Source organism: Pongo pygmaeus, chromosome 10 (assembly GCF_028885625.2).
Source record: "Pongo pygmaeus isolate AG05252 chromosome 10, NHGRI_mPonPyg2-v2.0_pri, whole genome shotgun sequence".
Taxonomy (NCBI): Eukaryota; Metazoa; Chordata; class Mammalia; order Primates; family Hominidae; genus Pongo; species Pongo pygmaeus.
Genome location: NC_072383.2, coordinates 1044993 through 1070014, shown reverse-complemented (window position 1 = coordinate 1070014; position 25022 = coordinate 1044993). Strand labels below are relative to the sequence as shown.

The 25022-nt window shown below is 41.3% G+C and overlaps 1 protein-coding gene across 16 annotated transcripts in view; it reads right to left on the bottom strand.

The window, feature by feature from the left end:
• ERC1 (ELKS/RAB6-interacting/CAST family member 1) overlaps window positions 1–25022 on the bottom strand; it is a 511134-nt gene that overhangs the window by 461404 nt on the left and 24708 nt on the right. For 13 of the 16 annotated variants that reach the window (XM_063672288.1, XM_063672287.1, XM_063672289.1 and 10 more), the window contains exon 2: window positions 9094–9921. The exons of 2 other annotated variants lie outside the window; for them this stretch is intronic. In XM_063672288.1, the coding sequence (XP_063528358.1) occupies window positions 9094–9762 (669 nt within the window). In that variant the 5' untranslated portion in view covers window positions 9763–9921. Of the gene's footprint in view, window positions 1–9093; window positions 9922–10129; window positions 10145–25022 lie in introns of those variants that run through there. One more of the 16 variants, XM_063672290.1, reaches the window with a different exon arrangement.

The window sequence follows — 25022 nt, the reverse complement described above, 5'->3', positions numbered from 1 at the left end:
CCGTCTGGGAGGTGAGGAGCGCCTCTGCCTGGCCACCACCCCCCGTCTGGGAGGAAGTGAGGAGCGCCTCTGCCCGGCCGCCACCCCATATGGGAAGTGAGGAGCGCCTCTGCCTGGCCACCCCGTCTGGGAGGTGAGGAGCGCCTCTGCCCGGCCGCCCCGTCTGGGAGGTGAGAAGTGCCTCTGCCCGGCCGCCACCCCGTCTGGGAGGAAGTGAGGAGCACCTCTGCCCAGCTGCCCCATCTGGGAGATGAGGAGCACCTCTGCCCGGCCGCCCCGTCTGGGAGGTGAGGAGCGCCTCTGCCCGGCCGCCACCCCGTCTGGGAGGAAGTGAGGAGCGCCTCTGCCCGGCTGCCCCATCTGGGAAGTGAGGAGCGCTTCTGCCCAGCCGCCACCCCATATGGGAAGTGAGGAGCGCCTCTGCCCGGCTGCCCCGTCTGGGAAGTGAGGAGCGCCTCTGCCCGGCCGCCACCCCATCTGGAAGTGAGGAGCGCCTCTGCCCGGCCGCCACCCCATCTGGAAGTGAGGAGCGCCTCTGCCCGGCCGCCACCCCATCTGGAAGCGAGGAGCGCCTCTGCCTGGCCGCCACGTCTGGGAAGCGAGGAGCGCCTCTGCCTGGCCGCCACCCCGTCTGGGAGGAAGTGAGGAGCGCCTCTGCCTGGCCACCCCATCTGGGAGGTGAGGAGCGCCTCTGCCCGGCCGCCCTGTCTGGGAGGTGTACCCAACAGCTCCGAAGAGACAGCGACCATCGGGAGCGGGCCATGAGGACGATGGCGGTTTTGTTGAAGAGAAGGGGGGGAAGTGTGGGGAAAGGAAGGAGAGATCAGACTGTTGCTGTGTCTGTGTCGAAAGAGGTGGGCATAGGAGACTCCATTTTGTTCTGACTAGGAGAAATTCTTCTGCCTTGGGATGCTGTTGATCTATGGCCTTTCCCCCAGCCCCTTGCTCTCTGAAACATGTGCTGTGTCAACTCACGGTTAAATGGATTAAGGGCGGTGCAAGATGTGCTTTGTTAAACAGATGCTTGAAGGCAGCATGCTCTTTAAGAGTCATCACCACTCCCTAATCTCAAGTACCCAGGGACACAAACACTGCAGAAGGCCGCAGGGTCCTCTGCCTAGGAAAACCAGAGACCTTTGTTCATGTGTTTATCTCCTGACCTTCTCTCTACTATTATCCTATGACCCTGCCATATCCCCCTCTCCGAGAAACACCCAAGAATGATCAATAAATACTTCATAAATTAAAAAAAAAAAGAATAAAGAAAAAAATAGCTTTTATCATGCGGCAAATCAAGGTACGACCTAAAATTATATAAATGTTAATAGTCAAAAGTCTCCAAATAATGAGAAAAAAATGACAAAGAATTACACAAGGTTATCTTTTTGCATTTCTGAACTAGAAATTCTCTTGATTCCTAAGTAAATGAGAATCATAAAAATCAGACTCCAAAAAGAAAAGAAACACACAAGGCAAAAAACATTAAATTCACCTGCCATCCTATAATATTAAACAGTATTTTGTTCATGAAATATTTCAATGACAGTGCTTTAAATATTTTTAAAATAAGCTTCCAACTAAATTCAACACACAGAATTATTTCAAGGCATAATCAAAAAAGAAGTATGACGATAATCTGGTTAAATGCTGTTTAGAATAAAAAAAATATAAATCATCCGAAGTCTTTTTTTTTTTTTTTTTTTTGAGATGGAGTCACGCTCTGTCTCCCAGGCTGGAGTGCAGTGGTGCGATCTCAGCTGACTGCAAGCTCCGCCTCTCGGGTTCATGCCATTCTCCTGCCTCAGCCTCCCAAGTAGCTGGGACTACAGGTGCCCACCACCACACCCAGCTAATTTTTTGTATTTTTAGTAGAGATGGGGTTTCACCTTGTTAGCCAGGATGGTCTCGATCTCCTGACCTCGTGGTCCGCCCGCCTCAGCCTCCCAAAGTGCTGGGATTACAGGCGCGAGCCACTGCGCCCGGCCCCATCCAAAGTCTTAGTAGCTCTGCAGTTCCACCAAGCTCACAGCTAGATTTTCATTCTTCGTCAAATGTACACTAAAAACCTTCCTTACTCCCAATTTTAAAAAAGAAAAAAAGCCTTCCCTGTTACATTACTATTCTAACTCTCCAACCAGCAGTATTTGAAAGTTCAGTAACAAAAGAAGGATGAGACATAAAAATTGCTGAGTATTTATATTAGAAACATCTTCTAAAAGAACTCCATAATAAAGAACCACACATATCAAGCAATTCTAAGCAAATGTGTCTTTACATCTGATAGGATCCTAGAACAAGATCTCTATGGTCCAATCAGATCAAATATTTAGAATGGACCTAAATCCCCAGTCTCAAACCGAAATGGGAAAACTATTTAATTACTGTAAATCCTATTAAACCAATCTTCTTTATCAAGTGGAAGATGCCTGACCTCTGAGGGCTATGGAGGGTATAATGAATGCAGAGTTTAATTAGGCCCCACTGCTGGCTGACTATAATCTATTAATTAGCATTCTGTGTCTCTGTATCTCATTGCAGTGTTTCACTTTACTTTAAAATTGCACCCTTCGTTTTTTGGACCAAAGTTATACAATTTTAGGATTGTGTAGTAATTACAGTGGGTATACGGAGAATATATCCCTGCCAGCACTGGTGTTTAATTAGGGCAAGGGGTGGAATCTAGATAAGGCGGTGTTCACCATTCTTCAGCACATATGGGTTTTTTGGCATGAAAATCCTGTGGACTGTTTCACTGGAACTGAACTGAAGTATTCAGAAGATTCAAATATTTTGTCTTTGAATGTAGACTGATACTTAGAAAGGATATTACGTATTTTCCACACAGCTTCTGAAGTACAAGCATAAACAACTGCTTCAATTATTTCAAAATGAACAAGTACGCCAATAACGTTTTTCATTAAAATTGACATTTCTGAGTCACTTCATAATAAAAACCATCTTAGTGAGGGGCATAGTTTCAGCATCATCAACAAGGTATAATGGTGACTAGCTAATTCCAGGTATAATGGTGATAAATCCAGTAACTTCAAATCTACTCTAAATTTGATACACACACATACACACACGTATAATCTTACACACACATATGCTGTCAATCCATTCTTGAAAAGTAGAGCCTTTAAAAAGAAGTGTTTATTCATAGGCAATTTTTCCACAATATTTCTTAATTCTTTTAAATTTTTATTTTTTATTTCTTTTTAAGAGACAAGGTCTCACTATGTTGCCCAGGCTGGACTCAAACTCCTGGACTCGAGGGATTCTCCTGCCTCAGCCTCCTGAGTAGCTAAGACTACCGGCATACACTACCATACCCAGCTCACAATACTTCTTATAATAAAAAATTATGTCTCAGCCACTTTTCAATTAAATCAAACTGTGATTTTTTTTATTAACAATACATTTGAAATTGTATAATATTCAAATATGATACACTATGAGAATTATCTAAATACATATAAAGAATCTCATATTTGGGCACTAGTATACACCATTACATACTCCAAATTTACCAATCTCATTTTTACCAAGAAAAAAAAAAAAGAACCCAATACAACCCCTAAGAATACAGTTTCCAAGACCTAGGTTATATTGATACTTAACCACAAAACTAAAGAAAGCAAACTCATTTTTTTCCCCTGATATTTACAATTCAATACCAAACTATAAAAACAGAATTTAAGCCGGGCATGGTGACTCATGCCTGTAATCCCAACACTTTGGGAGGCTGAGGCAGGCAGATCACCTGAGGTCAGGAGTTCGAGACCAGCTTGGCCAACATGGCAAAATCCCGTCTCTACTAAAATACAAAAAATTAGCCAGGCGTGGTGGCACGTGCCTGTAATCCCAGCTACTTGGGAGGCTGAGGCAGAGGAATCGCTCGAACTCAGGAGGCGGAGGTTGCAGTGAGCTGAGATTGTGCCACTGCACTCCAGCCTGGTGACAGAGCAAGACTCCGACTCAAAAAAAAAAAAAATACAGAAATTAGCCGGGCATGGTGGCACATGCCTGTAATCCTGGCCACTCGGGAGGCTGAGGCAGAAGAATCGCTTAAACCTGGGAGGCAGAGGTTCCAGTAAGCTGAGATTGTGCCATTGCACTCCAGCCTGGGCAACACTGAGACTCCAGCTCAAAAAAAAACGGCCGGGTGCGGTGGCTCATGCCTGTGATCCCAACACTTTGGGAGGCCAAGGCAGATGGATTACCTGAGGTCGAGAGTTCAAGACCAGTCTGGTCAACATGGTGAAAACTGTCTCTACTAAAAATACAAAAAATTGGCCAGGCACGGTGGCTCACACCTATAATCCCAGCACTTTGGGAGGCTGAGGTGGGAGGATCATGAGGTCAGGAGATTGAGACCATCCTGGCTAACACAGTGAAACTCCATCTCTACTGAAAATACAAAAAATTAGCTGGGCGTGGTGGCAGGCACCTGTAGTCCCAGCTACTCAGGAGGCTGAGGCAGGAGAATGGCATTAATCCGGGAGGCAGAGCTTGCAGTGAGCTGAGATCACGCCACCACACTCCAGCCTGAGCAACAGAGCGAGACTCTGTCTCAAAAAAAAAAAAAAAAAAAAAATACAAAAAATACAAAAAATTAGCCAGGCGTGGTGGCACACACCTGTAATCCCAGCTACTCCAGAGGCTGAGGCAGGAGAGTCACTTGAACCCTGGAGATGGAGGTTGCAGTGAGCCAAGGTTACGCCACTGCACTCCAGCCTGGGTGACACAGTGAGGCTCTGTCTCAAAAACAATTAAAAAAAAAAACTGAGAATGTACTATCATTTTATGTTTAGGAATGATTTTTTTTGGTGTTGTACTTCAACTGACAAATCCAACCAATTTACTTTGTAGTGCAATGCAAATTAAAAACTAAAGTCAGTACTGTACTGACAACTCAAAAATGTCAACTGAAGAAAATGTACTTCACTGTTCTGCCGTCATGTATCATGTGAACATTTATCTGGTGCATCAGTGATTCACAAGGTGAGGAGACATCAACATCACCTGGAGGGCTCTTTTTAACTAAACATATCTAAAATTTTAAACACCCTTTTCCCCTACACACGCCCCATCCACTGAGGGTCCCTGTCACAGTTAATGATCATTATGAACAAGAGTAGGTCACATCCCTGAGATGTAAAGTGGTAGAATAAAGGATGAGACACACTGAGCAAATGGTCCCTTGTTTCTTTTCCTTTCTTTTATGGTTGAGCTCAAAAGTGCCACAATAGAACCATCACAAATTGACAAACAGGCAACAGACAAGTTTAAGACTTAGATTTACATTCGGCGCAGTGGCTCATGCCTATAATCCCAGCACTTTGGGAGGCCAAGGCGGACGGATCACGAGGTCAGGAGTTCAAGACCAGCCTGGCCAACACAGTGAAGCCCCATCTTTACTAAAATACAAAAATTAGCCAGGTGTGGTGGGGGGCACCTGTAATCCCAGCTACTAAGGAGGCTGAGGCAGGAGAACTGCTTGAACCGGGACCCAGGAGGCAGAGGTTGCAGTGAGCCAAGATCGCATCACTGTACTCCAGCCTGGGCTACAGAGCAAGACTCCGTCTCCAAAAAAAAAAAAAAAAAAAGAATTACATTAGATTTACTAAATTCTAAAGATCCCAAGAGTGGTTTCTCATCAGAACCACCAGAGAAGCTTGTTCAAAACATAAGTTCCTGAACCCCATCTCCAGAGATTGTACTTAGCTGGTATGAAGGAAGGCCTGGCAATCTGTTTTAACCAAATATGCCTGTTGATGTTGATGTTTCTGAGCCAGCATTTAAGAACCCTGTCCTTAATTTTAGACTCCATCAGTGGGGTCTATTTTAGCTTTTTTTCTTTCTTTACACATTCTTAAAGTCTTAATGACTCAAACTCAAAGAACTTCCTAAGGAATATTTTTTAAAGGACAATTTCTCTTCTTTAAAGCAGCTAAGTCTCTAAGAAAGAGATTTAAATATATTAAAACACTCAAATTTTGAGTAGTGACAACTTTAATAACTGATGAAAAAGTAAAAGCAAAGTAGTTTGAAGTTATAATGTATCTGAGAAAGAATAAAATTATCATAATTTCTAATTACTTAGAAATCTGATTCAAATGAATTCAAGGTTTTTAATTTGCGTTGTACTACCAAGTAAATTCGAAGAATTTTGGCCCTGTGATATTAACTAGAATAGACACAATAGAATAGTAGGAGGCATTAAAAATAATAATTTAGATATATATTAGAGACCTTTAGTATACAGTAGAAATGTTGTTAGCTAAAAAAAGGTCACAGCATAATACCAACAGTATTCCATTCAGGTAAATCTGTTATGTGTATATGCATAGAGATATTTCAGTAAAGAGAAATGTCAAAATGTTAACAGTGGAATAGCAAAGTTGTCAGTAGATGGGAGGATCTGGAATATATTTTGCTTTCATATCTATGCTTTTCTGTTTTATATTTATGAACAGAAAAATTGAGCTATTTTTATTGCTGAAAATGTGTCTGGAGCTTTAACATACAAAATGTAATGTAACTAGAGATCTTCAAGTAGCCAAAACAGTAGATCTGAATATCTGGAGTGCATATTAGTAAGAATGGTAAGACAATCAACAGAAATCTTAAATTAGATTTACAGTCATATGTTGCTTAATGACAGATATGTTCTGAGAAAGGCGATTTCATCATTGTGCAAAGATCATCAAGTGGACTTATACAAACCCATCTGGTACGGCCTACCACACACCTAGGATATAGGATAGAGCCTACTGCTTCTAGGCTACAAACTGTACAGCATGTTACTGTATTGAATACTGTAGGCAACTGTAACACAATGGTAAATATCTGTGTATCTAAACACATCTAAGCATAGAAAAGATACAGTGAAAACACTGTATTATAATCTTTGTTTTTTGTTTTGTTTTTAGAGACAGGGTCTCACTCTCACACAGGCTGGAGTACAATGGCCCAATCTCAGCTGACTGGCCTCGACCTCCCAGGTTCAGGTGATCCTCCTGCCTCAGTCTCCCAAGTAGTACAGGCGCCCACCACCAAACCCCGCTAAATTTTTTTCTATTTTTTGCAGAGACAGGGTTTCACCATTTTGCCCAGGCTGGTCTCAAACTCCTGGCCTCAACCAATCCACACCCTCTCAGCCTCACAAAGTGCTGGGAGTACAGGTGTGAGCTACCACACCTGGCTAACACTATATTGTAATCTTATGGGACCATAGTAATACATGAGGTCCATCATTGACCTAAACATCTTTGTGTGGCAGATGACTTCTTCATCAGAGACACAGATCATTTCTGATTGCTTCTTTAGTTCTTAGTATCATTTAAGAACACTGCAGAAATTGATATCAGTTGCTTTCTTTATAATTTTTATTAACCTAATCCAAAAATAAAGTGTAATACCAACAATGAGGTAGCTAATTACATATTCTCCTTTAAGAGTATGAGATAGCTTTTTTAAGGAGGAAAAAAATTCAAGCTTGCAAGTTTAAGAAAACTTCTAAAAGTACAGACAACTTGGGCCATGGGGGAAAAAAATGTGAAAAGAGAAAAATTCTAAAAGTCTTTTAAACAAAAAGTATGGGCTGGGCATGGTGGCTCACGCCTATAATCCCAGCACTTCGGGAGGCCAAGGCAGGTGAACCACCTGAGGTCAGGAGTTTGAGACCAGCCTGGCCAACTCGGTGAAACCCCGTCTCTACTAAAAATACAAATATTAGCCGGGCGTGGTAGCAGGCACCTGTAATTCCAGCTACCCAGGAGGCTGAGACAGGAGAATCACTTGAACCTGGGAGGTGGAGGTTGCAATGAGCTGAGATTGCATCACTGTACTTCAGCCTGGGAGACAGACCAAGACTCCGTCTCGGAAAAAAAAAAAAAAAAAAAAAAAAAAGTACGTTTAACATTTTAACTAGTAGAGCCTGAATATGATTTGTTCACATCTTTGGAGTCATCAGCTTCCTCACTGAATGTGACATGGCTATCAGCAAACATCAACTATAACCTGGAGGAGCAAAAAAAATAAGTGAATATTTCCTGTAGCTAATGTGACAGCACTTAGCTCTCCAATTGCAAAGCCCCATAATTATAATGCCCAGTCATCTCATTTATTTTCTACAAGTAAACAATCACACCAAGTTGCCTTTCCTCCACCTTAAATGTAAAGAATTACAGAACAAAAAGCTACAAAAGCATCCTGATGTTAAACTTCCATGAATGGCAACAAAAAGAACAGTTACTTATTGTTCGTACTTAATAAATACATCATCAACATTAAACTTTTTTTTCTTTTTTGAGACAGTCTCACTCCGTCACCCCAGACTGGAGTGCAGTGGCGGGATCTCAGCTCACTGCAACCTCCGCCTCCCAGGTTTATGTGATACTCCTGCCTCAGCCTCCTTAGATGCTGGAATTACAGGCACACACCATCACACCTAGCTAATTTTTGTATTTTTAGTAGAGTCAGGGTTTCGCCATGTTGCCAGGCTGGTCTCGAACTCCTGACCTCAATGATCCGCACAACTCGGCCTCCCAAATGCTGGGATTACAAGTGTGAGCCACCGCACCCGGCTAACATTAACTTTTTAAAAGTAATTTCTGTTCTCAGCTGACAACACTGATTTACCTTGTGATAGTCATTTTGTTTTGTTTTTAAGAATGACTTTTTGACATTATGACAAATCTTAATGGTATACTTTACACTTAAGTTACCTTGTCTAAATACATTTGGTAATAGATATTAGAGTGTGTGGCAAAATTATACTCTCAGAAGAATTGAAAAAAAAAAAAGATAACATATGCTGAAAGGAAAGACACGAAGAGAAAGAGAAACCAGAGAAAAGAACCAAGCAAGAATTGGAGCAAGGAGACATGGGCAACTAGAAAAAAACAGGGCACAGGACCAAATTTGGAAAGCGCTGAGAAATGGAGGACACAAAATAGTAAAATCAATAGGAAAAAGGAAGATACATATACTACGAAGGGAAAAATCTAGGAAAGGGGAAAAAAAAAGGCTATTTCATTTATATACATGAATTCAGCCAATAAAGGTAAACACACATGTAGAACTTACCTGGTTTTCCTCCTGTACAACTCTGTACTGTTCCTTCCAAATAGTGATTTTGGAAGCTTCGTCTTTTCTCAGGGCTCGTTCTTTCTTCAGCTCTGGGCTCCAGAAGGTCTTGATGCTATTCATTGAAGAACTCAATTTGCTCTCCTTTACTTCCACATCTTTCCGCAAGAGATCATTTTCCCTTAATACTTCCTTCAGCTGTGTCTGCAGATCCATGATTGTGTTATCTCTCGCCTGACGAAGGGAGTGAGGTACAGTGGATGCCATACTCACAGGAGGGAGGTGATGCTCTCCAAATGCTATGGTGTCACTAGCAACCCCACTGCTAGCTATATTGGGGCTACTACCCATAGCAGTCATCCGAACACCGTAAGGCAGACGTCCCCCAGAACGGCCAAGTGTCATGGTGCTTTTAGGTGTTTCTGAACCCACATTTTCATGGTCACTTAGATACATAGGGCCAGAGGTGGCATAGGCAGCATTTAAAGATTGTATATTTTCCATTGAAAGGGTTTTCCCACTGCCACCTCCAACACTGCTTCCCGAACTCCCTCCTGTACTATTGGTTCGACGATGACCCAAGCGAGGGGAACGTGGAAGCCTGGGTGAACGCCCAGGGCTCTGGCTGCTCGGTTCCACCTTCCCAACAGAGCGAGCACTTCCATACATGGTTGCAAGGTCAGAAAAGGTGTAAAGCAGAAAATCAACAACAACAACAACAACAAAATGGGAACTTTGTGAGGTGTCTCTATGGCTATAAGTTGTTTTAAGGTTAATCAGAAGAAGGTCCCCAGCTGTCCAATCTCGAAGAAGTATCTTACACCATATCTGTAATGAAAAGATCACACATTAAATCCTCCAATAATAAATATTTCCCTTCTCAGAAACTTTCCATTACCCCCACTTAAAGAAGATCTAGCCCTTCTACCATGTATTTACTCATGCATTCAGAATGTGATTACAGCATAATGTACTCATAGTAAGCAATATTTTAGAGATATTTTAGATGTCTCAAAACTGAATGCTGAAAACATACCACGCAACTGGGGAAAAAAAAAAGTGCCAGGTGCAATGGCTCATGTCTATAATCCCAGTGCTTTGGGAGGCCAAGGTAGGGAGATCGCTTGAGGCCAGGAGTTCAAGACCAACCTGGGATACACAGCAAGACCCTGTCTACAAAAAACAAAACAAAAAAAAAACAAGAAGTATAAAGATTGACAAGGAAAAGATTAAACTCAATGTCTGAATGTATGATTTTCTAACTGAAAACCCAAGATAATCCACTGACAAGTTATTAGAATAACAGAACTCAACAAATTGGTCAAACTCAATATCAATATATAAATATCAATGTATACATCAGTAGTAACAACTAGAAAATGTAGTTTTTAATTTAAAAGAAATTTTAAATCCCATTCACAACAGCAACAAAACCATAAAAGTACTTTGATGTAAATCAACAAAAATGTGCAAGCATTTTGGGGGAAAAAAACTATAACATTTTACTGAGAGACATGAAAGAACACCTAAACAAAAGTTATCCGTGTTCATGGATGAGAAGACGAACACTGCTAAGATTCAGTTCTTCCCCAACTACTTAGCACAATCCCAGTGAAAAATCTCTACAGGATTTTGCTAACCAGCTATAGATCACTTCCTTTCACAGGTGTTGAAGGGTTTTTCAAGTAACTCAACAAGCTGACTCTAAAATTCAAATGGAGAGTAAAGATACAAGAGTAACCAAACAATTTAAAATAGATGAACAAAGAAGGAAGACAGCCCTCAACAGCAAGATAAATTACAAATCCATAATTCTTCATTTGTACTGCAAAAATCCAAAAACCTCTGAAAATGTTTTTCCTTTTAACTCATCTAGCAGCAAAACTTGACCTGATCTGAGCTTACTTACTGTTTATATGTATCCCACATAGTGTGACTTCATATATTTCATCAAGAAAACAATGTGTGTGATTACTGGATACTACCTAATGTCCACTAAGTATTACTGGAAAAAATTCCTGACAACAAAACCACATCTGACCTGCGAGGTTTCTCATAAAGTATTGTAGCCTTGTAAAACTATAATAATGAAAACTGTATAGTACTAGCCCAAGAACAGGGTCTAAATTATATACGGGAATTTAATATATGTTAAAAGTAACATTTCAAAACAGTGAGTGACATGGTTTGGCTGTGTCCCCACTCAAATCTCACCTTGAATGGTAATAATCTTCACGTATCAAGGGTGGGGCCAGGTGTACTTAACTGAATCATGGGAGCGGTTTCCCCTCTACTGTTCTTGTGGTAGTGAATAAGTCTCATCAGATGTGATAGTTTTATAAATGGGAGTTCCCTTGCACAAGTTCTCTTGTCTGTCGCCATGTAAGATATAATTTTGCTCCTCATTCGCCTTCTGCCATGATTGTGAGGTCTCCCCAGCCATATGGAACTGAGAGTCCATTAAACCTTTTTCCTGGCAGGGTGCAGTGGCTCACACCTGTAATTTCAGCAATTTGGGAGACCAAGGCGGGCGGATCACCTGACATCAAGAGTTCGAGACCAGCCTGACTAACACGGTGAAACCCAATCTCACTAAAAGTACAAAAATTAACCGAGCATGGTGGCAGGTGTCTGTAATCCCAGCTACTCAGGAGGCTGAGGCATGAGAAGCTTGAACCCAGGCGGCAGACATTGCAGTGAGCCGAGATTGCGCCACTGCACTCTAGCCTGGGTGAGAAGAGTGAGACTCCGTCTCAAAAAAAAAAAAAACTTTCCTTTTTAAATTACCTAGTCTTGGGTATGTCTGTATTAGCAGCATGAGAACAGACTAATACAGTGAGGAAATGAAAAATCACTCAATAAATGAAGTTTAAATACTTGTTGCTCTTTGAGAAACATAAAGTATATTCGTCTTCACATAGTACACCAAAATAAATTCCATATACGTTAAATATATAAATTTTTTAAACCATTAAAAATACTAGAAGAAAATTTTGAAGAATATCCTTGTGAACTTGAGTTAGGAAAAGGCTTAAATAAAAAACCAGAAGCAAAAACCATAAAGAAAAACAACCAACACACTTAATTATGTCAAAATGACAAAGTATTATACCAAAAAATGCTGTAAATAAAATTAGAAGATAAACCAAAAGCTAGGTGAAAAATACAGTCAACATAAGCATAATGATCTGTAAAGAGAGTATGTAAAGAATTCCTACATGGGAAATGCCAATTTTGAAACAGCAATAATTAGAGGGAAGGAAACTTGTGTTATAAAGGGGAAAAATGTTTGTGGAGGCTTTAGCTCAACGTATAAAGCTCTACACTCAAACTACCATAAAGCACCTGAATTTTTGTTTCAAAAAAGAAAACATGTTCATACTCTACAAGTATAATTAAAACAAATTTTAAAACCACAGGCAGTTGTCCCCTTGATATCTGCTGGGGACTGGCTCCAGCGGAAAGTATCCAGATATCCAAGACCCCCACAGACAACAAAAATCCCAGGATGCTCAAGTCCCTGATTCAAAATGACATAGTAATCGCATAAAACCTATGGATATTCTCCAGTATACTTTAAATCATCTCTAAATTACTTATAATACTTAATACAATGTAGATGCTATGTAAATCGTTGTTATTGTGTTTTTTATTTGTATTATTTTTCCATGTTGTATTATTTTTTCCCAAGTATTTTCTTTTTTTTTTTTTTTTCCACTTTTTATTTCAAGGTGACTTTAAGATTCCTTCCCAAATATTTTTGGTCCACAGTTGGTTTGATCTGTGGATGCAGAACCCACTATACTATAGCTATCAACTTTATACACTTCCTTCAAAGACAATACAGATCTAAACTAGATCTCTCTGATTTCCTAGCATCATTTCAAAGAATTGGCTTAGGTCAAGTAACAACAGGCTTCAGCATATTAAACAATATTTTCCCAAAATCCATTATTATGTAAATTGATTCTTGTAAGTGTTTCTTCATTGAAAATAGTACCCAAGTAAATCATATTGTCAAAAATAAGATTCTAAAGACAGTATCTATTCTGGTCAAACTCAAACAGGTTAAAAATCCTCAAAAATGTGAACACACAGGTGGTCTCATCTCTACATTAGTGAACCAGTAAAGAAATCTCAACAAACAAGACAGGAAATACACAGAACCTGACCCTTTAAGGAAAGACTCCAATCTCCCTCCATCTCAGAAACTGCTATGGCACACCAAGTTCAGAAATTGCAATATTTTGCTAGTAATGTTAGGAAATTCCTTTCCAGGACTAACCTAGCTCATGAAGTAAAAATTCCTTTTCATGAGTAATCTGGACTGTAAAGTGGGTGACAGGTAGTAATCTACAAATCACTACTTAAGATGAATTCTATTTCAAGATCGAAGAGGGATACAAAGTTTTTTCTTTTTTTAAGTAATTTGAATATTGCTTAAAATAAGAGAGCCATTAATTATCTGGAATCCTTTGAATAACAAAAGCCAACATTTAGTGAGTGAGTGTTTCATATGCCAGGCACTGTACTATGAGTTTTATAAGATTTAATATTTATATTAAATATATTCAATATTCATTTATAATTTAATATTTCGTATGAATAAGTAAGATGGGTCCTGTCATTATTTCCATTTTACAGATAAAGAAAGTTGAGGCTTAGAGGGCTTAAGTGACTTATCTAAAGACACACAGCTATTCAATGGTAGGGTCACAGCCTAATTCCAGATCCCTGGAGGCTGTTAACTATCATCTGCTGATGTAACATCTCAAGTGTCCATAGGATAGTAAAGGTTCTCACAAGTTTAAGGTAGTGTATCCTACTAATTTACCACTCTAAACTTTATGTTACATCTTAGATTTTCCCAGGTGCAAAACTTCAACAATCACTTATATCTTTCTATTAAGTAGGAGAAAGTCTTTTTTAAAAGATGGTAGGCAGAATAAAATAAGTAAAACAATAAAATAATACAGAAATTCAAGAGTTTCAAGAATCACACCATGAGAACTATAAACTGCCACATTCACACACACACACAAATATCCCAACTGTGCTGCTGTGCGGAACTCTATTTTCACGTAGTGGAGTAACTAAATCACACTAAATAGGCTAAGATCCAGTAACAAAAATTCACATTGTTTTCAACATTAGCAGGTGCGCACTCTAATATTCAAGTCACTTTCAAATCCAAAATCGTATTTCCAAGTGGAGTCTGTTATTTTCAGAACTATATTCATTTATATGACGAGGGAAGGAATTCACCAGCTCTATCTGAAGGAAGCCCTCATATCAGCTTTTTAATCTCATGAGCTTCAGGGAAGACAGTGTTTTTAAAAAATTCTTACTAAACTATGGAAGAAAGCCACAAAATAATAATTCTTGCACTTTAAACAATTTGACCAAAAATATGACCAAATAAGTCACACAGTATGACTCAATTTATGTAAAATTCTAGATTTATTATGACAGAAAGCTACTAAGTACATGACTAGGGGCTGGGTAGAGGGAGGCATGGTTCATAAAGGAGCAGGGGGAAACTTTTGGGGGTGATTAAAATGTTCTCCATTGTGTTTGGGATGATGGTTCCACAGGCATATATGTATGTCAAAACTGATCAAACTGTATAAATATGTGCAATTACTGTATATAAATTATACCACAAGAGTTTGGGGAAAATTGCATGTATTTTAAACTCTTTCTCTAAATTAAGCCAAAAGAAACACCTTTAGTGATTTATATACCTAGAGTCCCGATTGCTGCTAGAGAAAATCATGCAGCTGTTCAGTTTGATTTCCTACCTCAGCTGTACCCATGTTTCTCCCCTAGAGCCCCACAAGTCCCTTAATTAGCTTCCTATGCAATATTTGTTGTGGTGGGTTATTTCAAATCTTGGCCTTCTGCCTCTCACTTTCAGCAAATGACTTCATATTACGGGATGAATTGTGTCCCCTAATCCAAAATTCCTAAATTGAAGTCTTAACCCCTATACCTCAGAATGTGACTATATTTTAGATAGGGTCCTTAAAGAAGTAATTAAGGTTCAAGGAGGGTATTGAGGTGGGCCCTAATCCAATATAACTAGTATCCTTATAAAAACAGATTAGGACACAGGCAAGCACAGAGGAAAGACCATGTAAAGACACCAGAAAATGGCCATGTACAACCCAAAGAGATAGGCCTCCAGAAGAAACCAACCATGCCAACACCTTCGTCTCAGAATTCCAGCTTCCAGAATTATGAGAAAATACATTCTTGTGCCGGACACGATGGCTCATGCCCGTAATCCCAGCACTTTGGGAGGCCATAGTGGGCGGATCACCTGAGGTCAGAAGTTCAAGACCAGTCTGGCCAACATGGTGAAACCCTGTCTCTACTAAAAATACAAAAATTAACTGGGCATGGTGGCGAGTGCCTGTAGTCCTAGCTACTCTGGAGGCTGAGGCAGGAGAATCGCTTGAACCCGGGAGGCGGAGGTTGCAGTGAACAGAGATGGCGCCACTGCACTCCAACCTAGGCGACAGAGCAAGACTCTGTCTCGGAACAGAAAAAGAAGAAAAGAAACTGTTGTTAAGCCACATCGTCAGTGGTCTTGTGGGGGCGCGGGGTGGAGGTGCGGGAGATGTTTTGTGTTTTTGTTTGTTGAGACAGGATCTCCTCTGTCACCCAGGCTGGAGTGCAGTGGTACAATCACAGCTCACCGTGGCCTCAACCTCCGAGGCTCAAGCACTTCTCCCACCTCAGCCACCCGAGTAGCTGAGACTACAGGCAAGCATCAGCACACCCAGCTAATTTTTGTATTTTTGGTAGAGGTGGGGTTTCACCATGTTGCCCAGGCTGGTCTCGAACTCTTGGGCCCAACGGATTCGCCTGCCTCAGCCTCCCAAAGTACTGGGATTACAGGCGTGAGCCACCGCGCCCAGCTGATGGTACTTTCTTACAGCAGCCCTACCAAATGTATGTATCTCACCTCCTACATTAGAGAGAAACAGAGAAATCAAACAGGAACTATCTCAACTTCCTCTCACCACATGTTCATTGACAGCAACAACCATCCTTAACTTCCTCTATTCTGATGGAAGTGGGCTTCAGCTAATCCTTCCACTGGGTACTTTAGTCTCCATTCCCTCTGGCTTCTCCAGACCTTAGTTAATGATCACTTTTCCTCTCTAATGCCTTTTTAACTTCTGTCTATAATACATCTTGTTTTTTAAGCACTCCCAATTTTTTGACACTCTCCTCTCTTGGTTTCTCTATATCATATGCTCTTTTCTTCTAACCCTCCTCCTTCTTTGTTCGTTCCTCCCTTAAATGTTTCTGATCTTCATCCCTGTGTTATTCTCACACTACAATATCATCCTTAAGAAATCCTTTCTCCCTGCCTCTACCAGCTTAAAATAACATATGTACAACAAAGACTCCAAATTTACTACTTCTCCAGTACTTTTTTACTTCTCCTTTGAGAATCAGAACTATGTATCCCACCTCTGGACATCTTCACTTATACTCCTCACATGCACCTCAAATACACCATGCCCCCAAACTGAACTCCACATCAAGGTCTCCCCATTCCAAAACCAAATCTGCTGCTGCAGGGAAAAAAAAAAAAAAAAAAAATCAAAAAAAGAACATGGCAGTGGACAACGTCTATTCAAATGAATAACATCAGCTGCTCAAGCCAGAGCCTGAGAGTCCTCCCAAAATCTTCATACTCCATATATACACATATTATCAAAACAATAAAATTCCTGTTGCTTTGATTTCTAGGAAATCTTCATACTCCATATCTATACATATTATCAAAACAATACAACTCCTGTTTCTTTGATTTCTAGGAAATCTTCATACTCCATATCTATACATATTATAAAAACAATACAATTCCTGTTGCATTGATTTCTAGGTACCTCTTAAATTGATCCTCTTCCTCCATTCCCACAATTATTACCTCGGTTTATGCCATCCTATCCTACCTGAATTAAAACAACTTTCTAACCTGACTGCCTGCCTCTAGCCTCAGAGTCCTGTATTAGTCCATTCTCAAGCTCTATGTAGAACTACCCACAAGACTGGGTAATTTATAAAAGAGAGAGGTTTAATTGACTCAGTTCTGCACGGCTGGGGAGAGTCCTGTATTAGTCCATTCTCAAGCTCTATGTAGAACTACCCACAAGACTGGGTAATTTATAAAAGAAAGAGGTTTAATTGACTCAGTTCTGCACGGCTGGGGAGAGTCCTGTATTAGTCCATTCTCAAGCTCTATGTAGAACTACCCACAAGACTGGGTAATTTATAAAAGAAAGAGGTTTAATTGACTCAGTTCTGCACGGCTGGGGAGAGTCCTGTATTAGTCCATTCTCAAGCTCTATGTAGAACTACCCACAAGACTGGGTAATTTATAAAAGAAAGAGGTTTAATTGACTCAGTTCTGCACGGCTGGGGAGGCCTCAAGAAGCTTACAATCATGGCAGAAGGGGAAGCAAACACATCCTTCTTCATATGGCAGCAGGAAGAAGTCCCAAGCAAAGGGGGACGAGCCCCTTACAAAACCATCAGATCTAGGCTGGGCGTGGTGGCTCATGCCTGTAATCCCAACAATTTGGGAGGCCAAGGTCGGTGGATCACTTGAGGTCAGGAGTTCAAGACCAGCCTGGCCAACATGGTGAAACCCTGTCTCTACTAAAAATACAAATATTACCCAGACGTGCTCACTCGAACCCAGGAGGCAAAGGTTTCAGTGAGCCAAGATTATGCCACTGCACTCAAGCCTGGGTGACAGAGCAAGACTCTGTCTCAAAAAAGAAAAAAAAAATCGATCTCGTGGGCACTCACTATCAGAACAGTATGGGGTAACCGACCCCACGATTCAGCTACCACCAGGTCCCTCCACAACATGTAGGGATTATGGGAACTACAATTCAAGGTGAGATTGCTGGGGACACAGCCAAACCGAATCAGTCCCCAATCAGTGTTTTTCAAACTTAGAATTATGACCCAATAGTAGGTTGTGAAATCATCTTGATAAGCTGCAACCAAGCTTGTTTTCTTGTTTGTTTTAAATGAAATAAAATCACTAGATGCCCTGAGCCAGAATCACTCAACACACTCTTCATGAAATTTGAGATGTTTGTTTTTCAAATCCAGTAAGTTCTGAAGTAATTGTAATGCAACAAGAGATAACAGTGTTGTTTTCTGCAATGTTTCAGGTGTGCATATGTGTGCACACGTGCATGCTGGATCACAATATAAAATGTACTTCTTGGCCAGGCACAGCAGCCCGTGCCTGTAATACCAGCACTTTGGGAGACCAAGGAGGTAGGATTGCTTGAGTCCAGGAATTCAAGACCAGCCTGGACAACATAGCAAGATCCTATCTATAGGAGAATAGAGATAAGATCTCTAAAATAAACAGATAAATAGAACAGAAAATAAAATGTATAGCTTATTTTCACAGCGTATCACACCAAAGTAAACATAAGCATTGTTGAGAACTGAGAAGGAACTAGGATTTTATTTAACCCTACTTACAGGTTAATACATTAGCCTATGACCATTTCATGGATACTGACAGAATACATGAGTCTCCTGGGTCAAACACAAAGAACTTTATTACTCACAGCACAGCAAGCATGAACATGTTTGCAGTGTCTCCCTGTTACCCCCAAGTCCCATAAGGTGACATGGAGGGGCTCAGATGGATGCTACACAGGCAGCGGGTTTGCATCACAGCTAAGGAACATTGGGCTTAGGGAATCCACCACTTTTTTTTTTTTTTTTTGAGACGGAGTCTTGTTCTGTCGCCCAGGCTGGAGTGCAACGGCGCTATCTCGGCTCACTGCAAGCTCCGCCTCCCGGGTTCACGCCATTCTCCTGCCTCAGCCTCCCGAGTAGCTGGAACTACTGGCGCCTGCTGCCACGCCCGGCTAATTTTTTGTATTTTTTAGTAGAGACGGGGTTTCACCGTGTTAGCCAGGATGGTCCCGATCTCCTGACCTCGTGATCCGCCCGCCTCAGCCTCTCAAAGTGCTGCGATTACAGGCATGAGCCACCGCGCCCGGCCGGAATCCACCACTTTTATAGTAAGTAATAAGTAGGCCTGCTCTTTGTCCCAATGGAAGACATTACCTCCTCCCGCAAAGTGGCCCGCTGCAAACACAGTCCTGAAGAATGGCCTGGGTTAGGAACAGTCAAGGCCTTGCTTGCATTCCTGGCATACTCAACAGGGTGTATATGAAATAAGAGTCTCGGCTGGGCACGGTGGCCCATGCCTGTAACCCCAGCACTTTGGGAGGCTGAGACAGGCGGATCACTTGAGGTCAGGAGTTTGAGACCAGTCTGGCCAACATGGTGAAACCCCGTCTCTACTAAAAATACAAAATTAGCCGGGCATGGTGGCACGTGCCTATAATCCCAGCTATTCAGGAGGCTGAGGCAGAAGAATCGCTTGAAACCGGGAGGTGGAGGTTACAGTGAGCCCAGACTGCGCCACTGCACTCCTGCCTGGGTGAAAGAGCGGGACTCCGTCTCAAAAAAAAGAAATAAGAAGCTCATGGAAGATTCATCCTCCTGACAATTATTTGTGGTAGTTTTAAAGTATGTTCATAAATTATTTAATGCTCCTCCCTTCAAGAGGGAGAGTAAATTTCCTCTCCTTGAGTGTGGACTGGACTTAATGACTTGCTTCCAATGAGGTACTTTCATGACTAACTCTTAAAAGACACTGGAGCTTCTGTCTTCGTCACTCTCTCAAATCACTCTCTCTCTCAGGAATCCAGCTGCCATGTCGTGAGGATACTCAAACTTCAAACTACCCTGTGAAGAGAGTCACATATTCAGGAACTGAAGTGTCCTGCCAACAGCCACGTGAGATGGCTTCAAAGATCCTCCAATCCCAGTCAAGAATTGAAATGAGTGTAAACTCAGCAGTCAACATCTTGACTGCAACCTCACTAGATACCCTGAGTCAGAATCACCCAATACATACTCTTCATAAAATCTGAGATGTTTGTTTCTTTTTGTTTTGTTGAGAAGGAGTCTCACCCGGTTGCCCAAGCTGGAGTGCAGTAGCACAATCTTGGCTCATTGCAACCTCCGTCTCTCAGGTTCAAGCGATTCTCCTGCCTCAGCCTCCCAAGTAGCTGGGATTACAGGCATGTGCCACCAGGCCCTGCTAACTTCTGTATTTTTAGTAGAGATGGGGTTTTGCCATATTGGCCAGGCTCGTCTCAAACTCCTGATATCAGGTGATCCATCTGCCTTGGTCTCTCAAAGTGCTGGGGTTACAAGCATGAGCCACTGTGCCCAGCCGGATGTTCGTTCTTTAAATCCAGTAAGTTTTGAAGTAATTTGTAAAGCAGCAAGAGATAATACAGTCTTGTTTTCTGCAATGCTTAAGGTGTGCATATTGGATCACAATATGAAATGTCCTTCTAGGCCTGACACAGTGGCCCATGCCTGTAATCCTAGCACTTTGGGAGACCAAGGCAGGAGAATTGCTTGAGTCTAGGAGTTCAAGACCAGCCTGGACAACACAGCAAAATCCTATCTCTGCAAAAAAATTAAAAAAAAAAAAAAAAAAAAAAAAGCCCAGCATAGTGGTTCATGTCTGTAGTCTCAGCTACTCAGGAAGCTGAGGCAGGAAGATTGCTTGAACCCAAGAGTTCATGGCTACAGTGAGCCATGATAGTGCCACTGCACTGCAGCGTGGATGACATGGCAAGACCCTGTCTCAAAAAAGCAAAAATAAATGTGATTCTTTTTATAGGTTCTAAACAATTCTCAACACCAGTGCCATAATGATCTTCTAATATGATTCTCCAAATCTCCAAATGGGTAAGGGATTCCAGGGGTGCTCAAGACCTTTGCAGGAGGTCCATGAGGGCAAAACTATTTTCATAACAAGATGATGTTATTGGCCTTTTTCACTGGGATTCTCTCACAAGTGCATAATAGTGTTTTCCAGAGCTACATGACATGTGATAATATCCCACTGACAGCTAATGGAAAGTGTGCTTGTGTATTCTCACATTTTAAAAATGTCTTGGCTGGGCACGGTGGCTCATACCTATAACCCCAGCACTTTGGGAACCCGAGGCAGGACGATCACTTGAGCTCAGGAGTTCAAGACTGGCCTGGGCAACATGGCGAAATCCCGTTTCTACTAAAAATACAAAAAATTAGCTGGGCCAGGTGGCATACACCTGTAATCCCAACTGAGGTGGGAGGATAACTTCAGCCCAAGAGGCGGAGGTTGCAGTGAGCAGAGATCACGCCACTGCACTCCAGCTTGGGAGACAGAGCCAGACCTTGTCTCAAAAAATACTTTTTTAAAATCTGAATTCCTTGGTAGTGCATATGAGGTTTTTCATCATTTGGCCCTGCCTATCTCTGTGAAGCTACTTCTTATCCACTGTCCCTCTCCACGTGACAACCATAATCAGGTCTATGCAATTCCCTGAAATACCAAGCTGTCTCTGTTTTCCATGACCTTCTTCTGCGCCATCAACTGGCTAACTACTGCTCATTTTTCCAAACTAAGTTCAACAGTCACAATCCTACACAAACCTTCATGCCCCTCAGGCTAATTTAGGTGCTCCTCTGAGGTAACCAGGGGCTTTTAAAATAATGTAATTATTGTTTTAGTTAATCACTTCCTTAAAAGTGAAGGAATGTCTTACTCCATCTCCAAAACCTAGCACAGTGTCTAATACAAATCAAGCAGGCAATAAGTGTTTGCCAATGCCACATTTAACCTAAATCCACGTAAAAACCATTAGACAGTTCATATACATATAAAAGTAGTACTAATCTTGAATGTAGTTTATGGAACCTGCAACTAAATGTAATCTAAAACAAATATCACGAAAGCAATTTTTAACATCTTCCTCAAGTTAAGAAAGTTTTGTCTATCTTTAAACGGTATCCAAATTTTATTAGGCTGGGTGTGGTGGCTCACGCCTGTAACCCCAACACTTTGGGAGGCTGAGGCGGGCAGATCACTTGAGGTCAGGAGTTCGAGACCAGCCTGGCCAACATGGCGAAACCCCATCTCTACTAAAAATACAAAAATTAGCCAGGCGTGGTGGCGCACACCTGTACTCCCAGCAACTCCACAGGCTAAGGGAGGAGAATCGCTTGAACCCGGGAGGTGGAAGTTGCAGTGAGCTGAGACCATGCCACTGCATTCCAGCCTGGGCAACAGAGTGAGACTCTGAATAAAAATAAATAAATAAAACAAATTCCATGAACTGACAACCTCCTTCTGTACATGTCTTGCTATTTATTTTTGTCATCTATCCCCTGAAAATAATAAACTAAATTGGCAAGATTTCAATTTTTTAAAAAACTGTTCTTCCTGCATTAATAAAAATACAAACTTCTGTAGCTAAATCTTAATTCCAAGAAGATGGCATAAGCTCAAAAACAGACTAATGCCTCTCATCTAAGAAAGAAATTAAAAATTCACGTACACACAGAGCAATCACATGCAGAAAATATCATGTCTGTGGGGACAAATGGGTTCTCAGTACTAAAAAAATCTCTATTAAACTCTATGTCAGAGACCTACCAAGCTAAAGATGTACCAAGCACTTAAGATGAATTTTGTACCCTATATTTTGAGTTTTTTAAAAATACCAGATGGGCTGGGCGTGGTGGCTCACGCCTGTAATCCTAGCACTTTGGGAGGCTGAGGCGGGCAGATCACCTGAGACCGAGAGTTCGAGGCCAGCCTGGCCAATATGGTGAAACTCCATCTCTACGAAAAATACAAAAATTAGCAGGGTGTGATAGCACACGCCTCTAGTTCCAGCTACTTGGGAGGCTGAGGCATGAGAATCGCTTGAATCTGGGAGGCGGAGCTTGCAGTGAGCAGATACTGTGCCACTGTGCTCCAGCCTGGGTGACAGGGCAAGACACCGTCTCCAAAAAAAAAAAAAAAAAAAAAATACCAGAACAGCATTTAAATCTCTGCAAGCCTTCCAGGATTTACATTTACAGAAATTTTCTAAAATCTAATTCTGAGAAGAATATTACCAGAAATCTGGCTTATCTTAAATTATGTGTTTATTAACAACACAGTTTCACTATCAATTCACTACTATTCACATCACAAAGCCCGTCAGAAAAAAACACAAAGAATATTCAGGACGAGCATGGTGGCTCACGCTTGTAATCCCAGCACTTTGGGAGGCCGAGGCGGGTGGATCACCTGAGGTCAGGAGTTTGAGATCAGCCTGACCAACAGGGTGAAACCCTGTCTCTACTAAAAATACAAAAATTAGCTGGGCGTGGTGGCGCATGCCTGTAGTCCCACCTACTCAGGAGGCTGAGGCAGGAGAATCGCTTGAACCCAGGATGTGGAGGTTGCAGTGAGCCGAGATCATGCCACTGCACTCCAGCCTGGGTGACAGAGCGAGACTCCATCTCAAAAAATAATAAATAAAAATATTCAAAAATTCCAGAATCATTTTTCCCTAAGAAAAGCATGGAAGCCGGGCACGGTGGCTCACGCCTATAATCCCAACAATTTGGGAGGCCAAGGCAGGCAGATCACTTGAGGTCAGGAGTTTGAGACCAGCCTGGCTAACATGGTGAAACCCCATCTCTACTAATAATACAAAACTTAGCCAGGCATGGTGGTACATGCCTGTAAACCCAGCCACTTGGGAGGCTGAGGCAGGAGAATTGCCTGAACCCAGGAGGCGGAGGTTGCAGTGAGCCGAGATCGACATCGCACCACTGCACTCCAGCCTGGGTGACAGAGTGAAACAGTGTATCGAAAAAAATAAAAATAAAAAAAAAAAGAAAAAGAAAAGCATTGATCCCAATGGTTATATACATACTGTGAGAGAAAAACAGCCCCAGTCTCGCCTCACCCCACAGAAATCCATTATACTCAGAAGTCTAAAAATAAAAATACTTCTACCCACAATGATTGTATGTTAGCCTTTAATTCTCACTCTTCCCACAAATAGCTACAAGCATAACATGCAACTGCAGACAGTAATCTCTCACTCTCCTCATAGATTAGAAAAATAATAATAGCTCTTTATGAACTGAGTCTCCAAAGGAACACCAAATATTCTTAAGACAAATGAAAGCAAAAAAATTATTTAATAGCAACACAGTAGCTTACTTCAAATTAACTACAATTGACTAGGCTGACATAGATGTGCTATGATATTTGTAAGTTGAACCAGAAAATTTAATATACCACCCATTAGCTATTTAAATAATTATATGTGAAATTCTGACATAAATCTCAAAATTACTAGTCCAACCTGATGTAATGGGGTTATGCTCATCGAGTCAAATATTTTTAATACTGTATTTCAACATGTTTAAAGATCCTGTTCATTTTCTTAAAGGGTTATAAACATGACTAGGGACGAGAAATATGCTGCTATCCTAGGCTCCCTGTGAAAAGATGAACAATAGACCAAAATTTTAAAATCCCACTGAAGTACAATTTGGCATAATCTATCAAAATTTAAAATGTGCACATTGTTGAACTAGAAGTTTCACTTTAAAAAATATTCTCCATAAAATATATTTTCACAGGTTCAAGGACATAATGTGCAATGATATTCAATTACTGCATTGTTTGTACCAGCAAGGAGACAGCTTAAATTTCCAACGAGATTAGCTGAATAAGTTTATGTATATCTCAACCATAAAAGACAATGCTGCTGTTTAAAAAAAATTGCTTTCAGACAATCCTAATTTAAAAAAAAAAAAAAAGAAAAACAATGGCCAGGCATGGTGGCTCATACCTGTAATCCCAGCACTTTAAAAGGCTGAGGCGGGCAGATCACTTGAGGTCAGGAGTTCAAGACCAGCCTGGCCAACATGGTGAAGTCCTGTCTCTACCAAAATACAAAACTTACCTGGGCAAGGTGGTGTGTGCCTGTACTACCAGTTACTCAGGT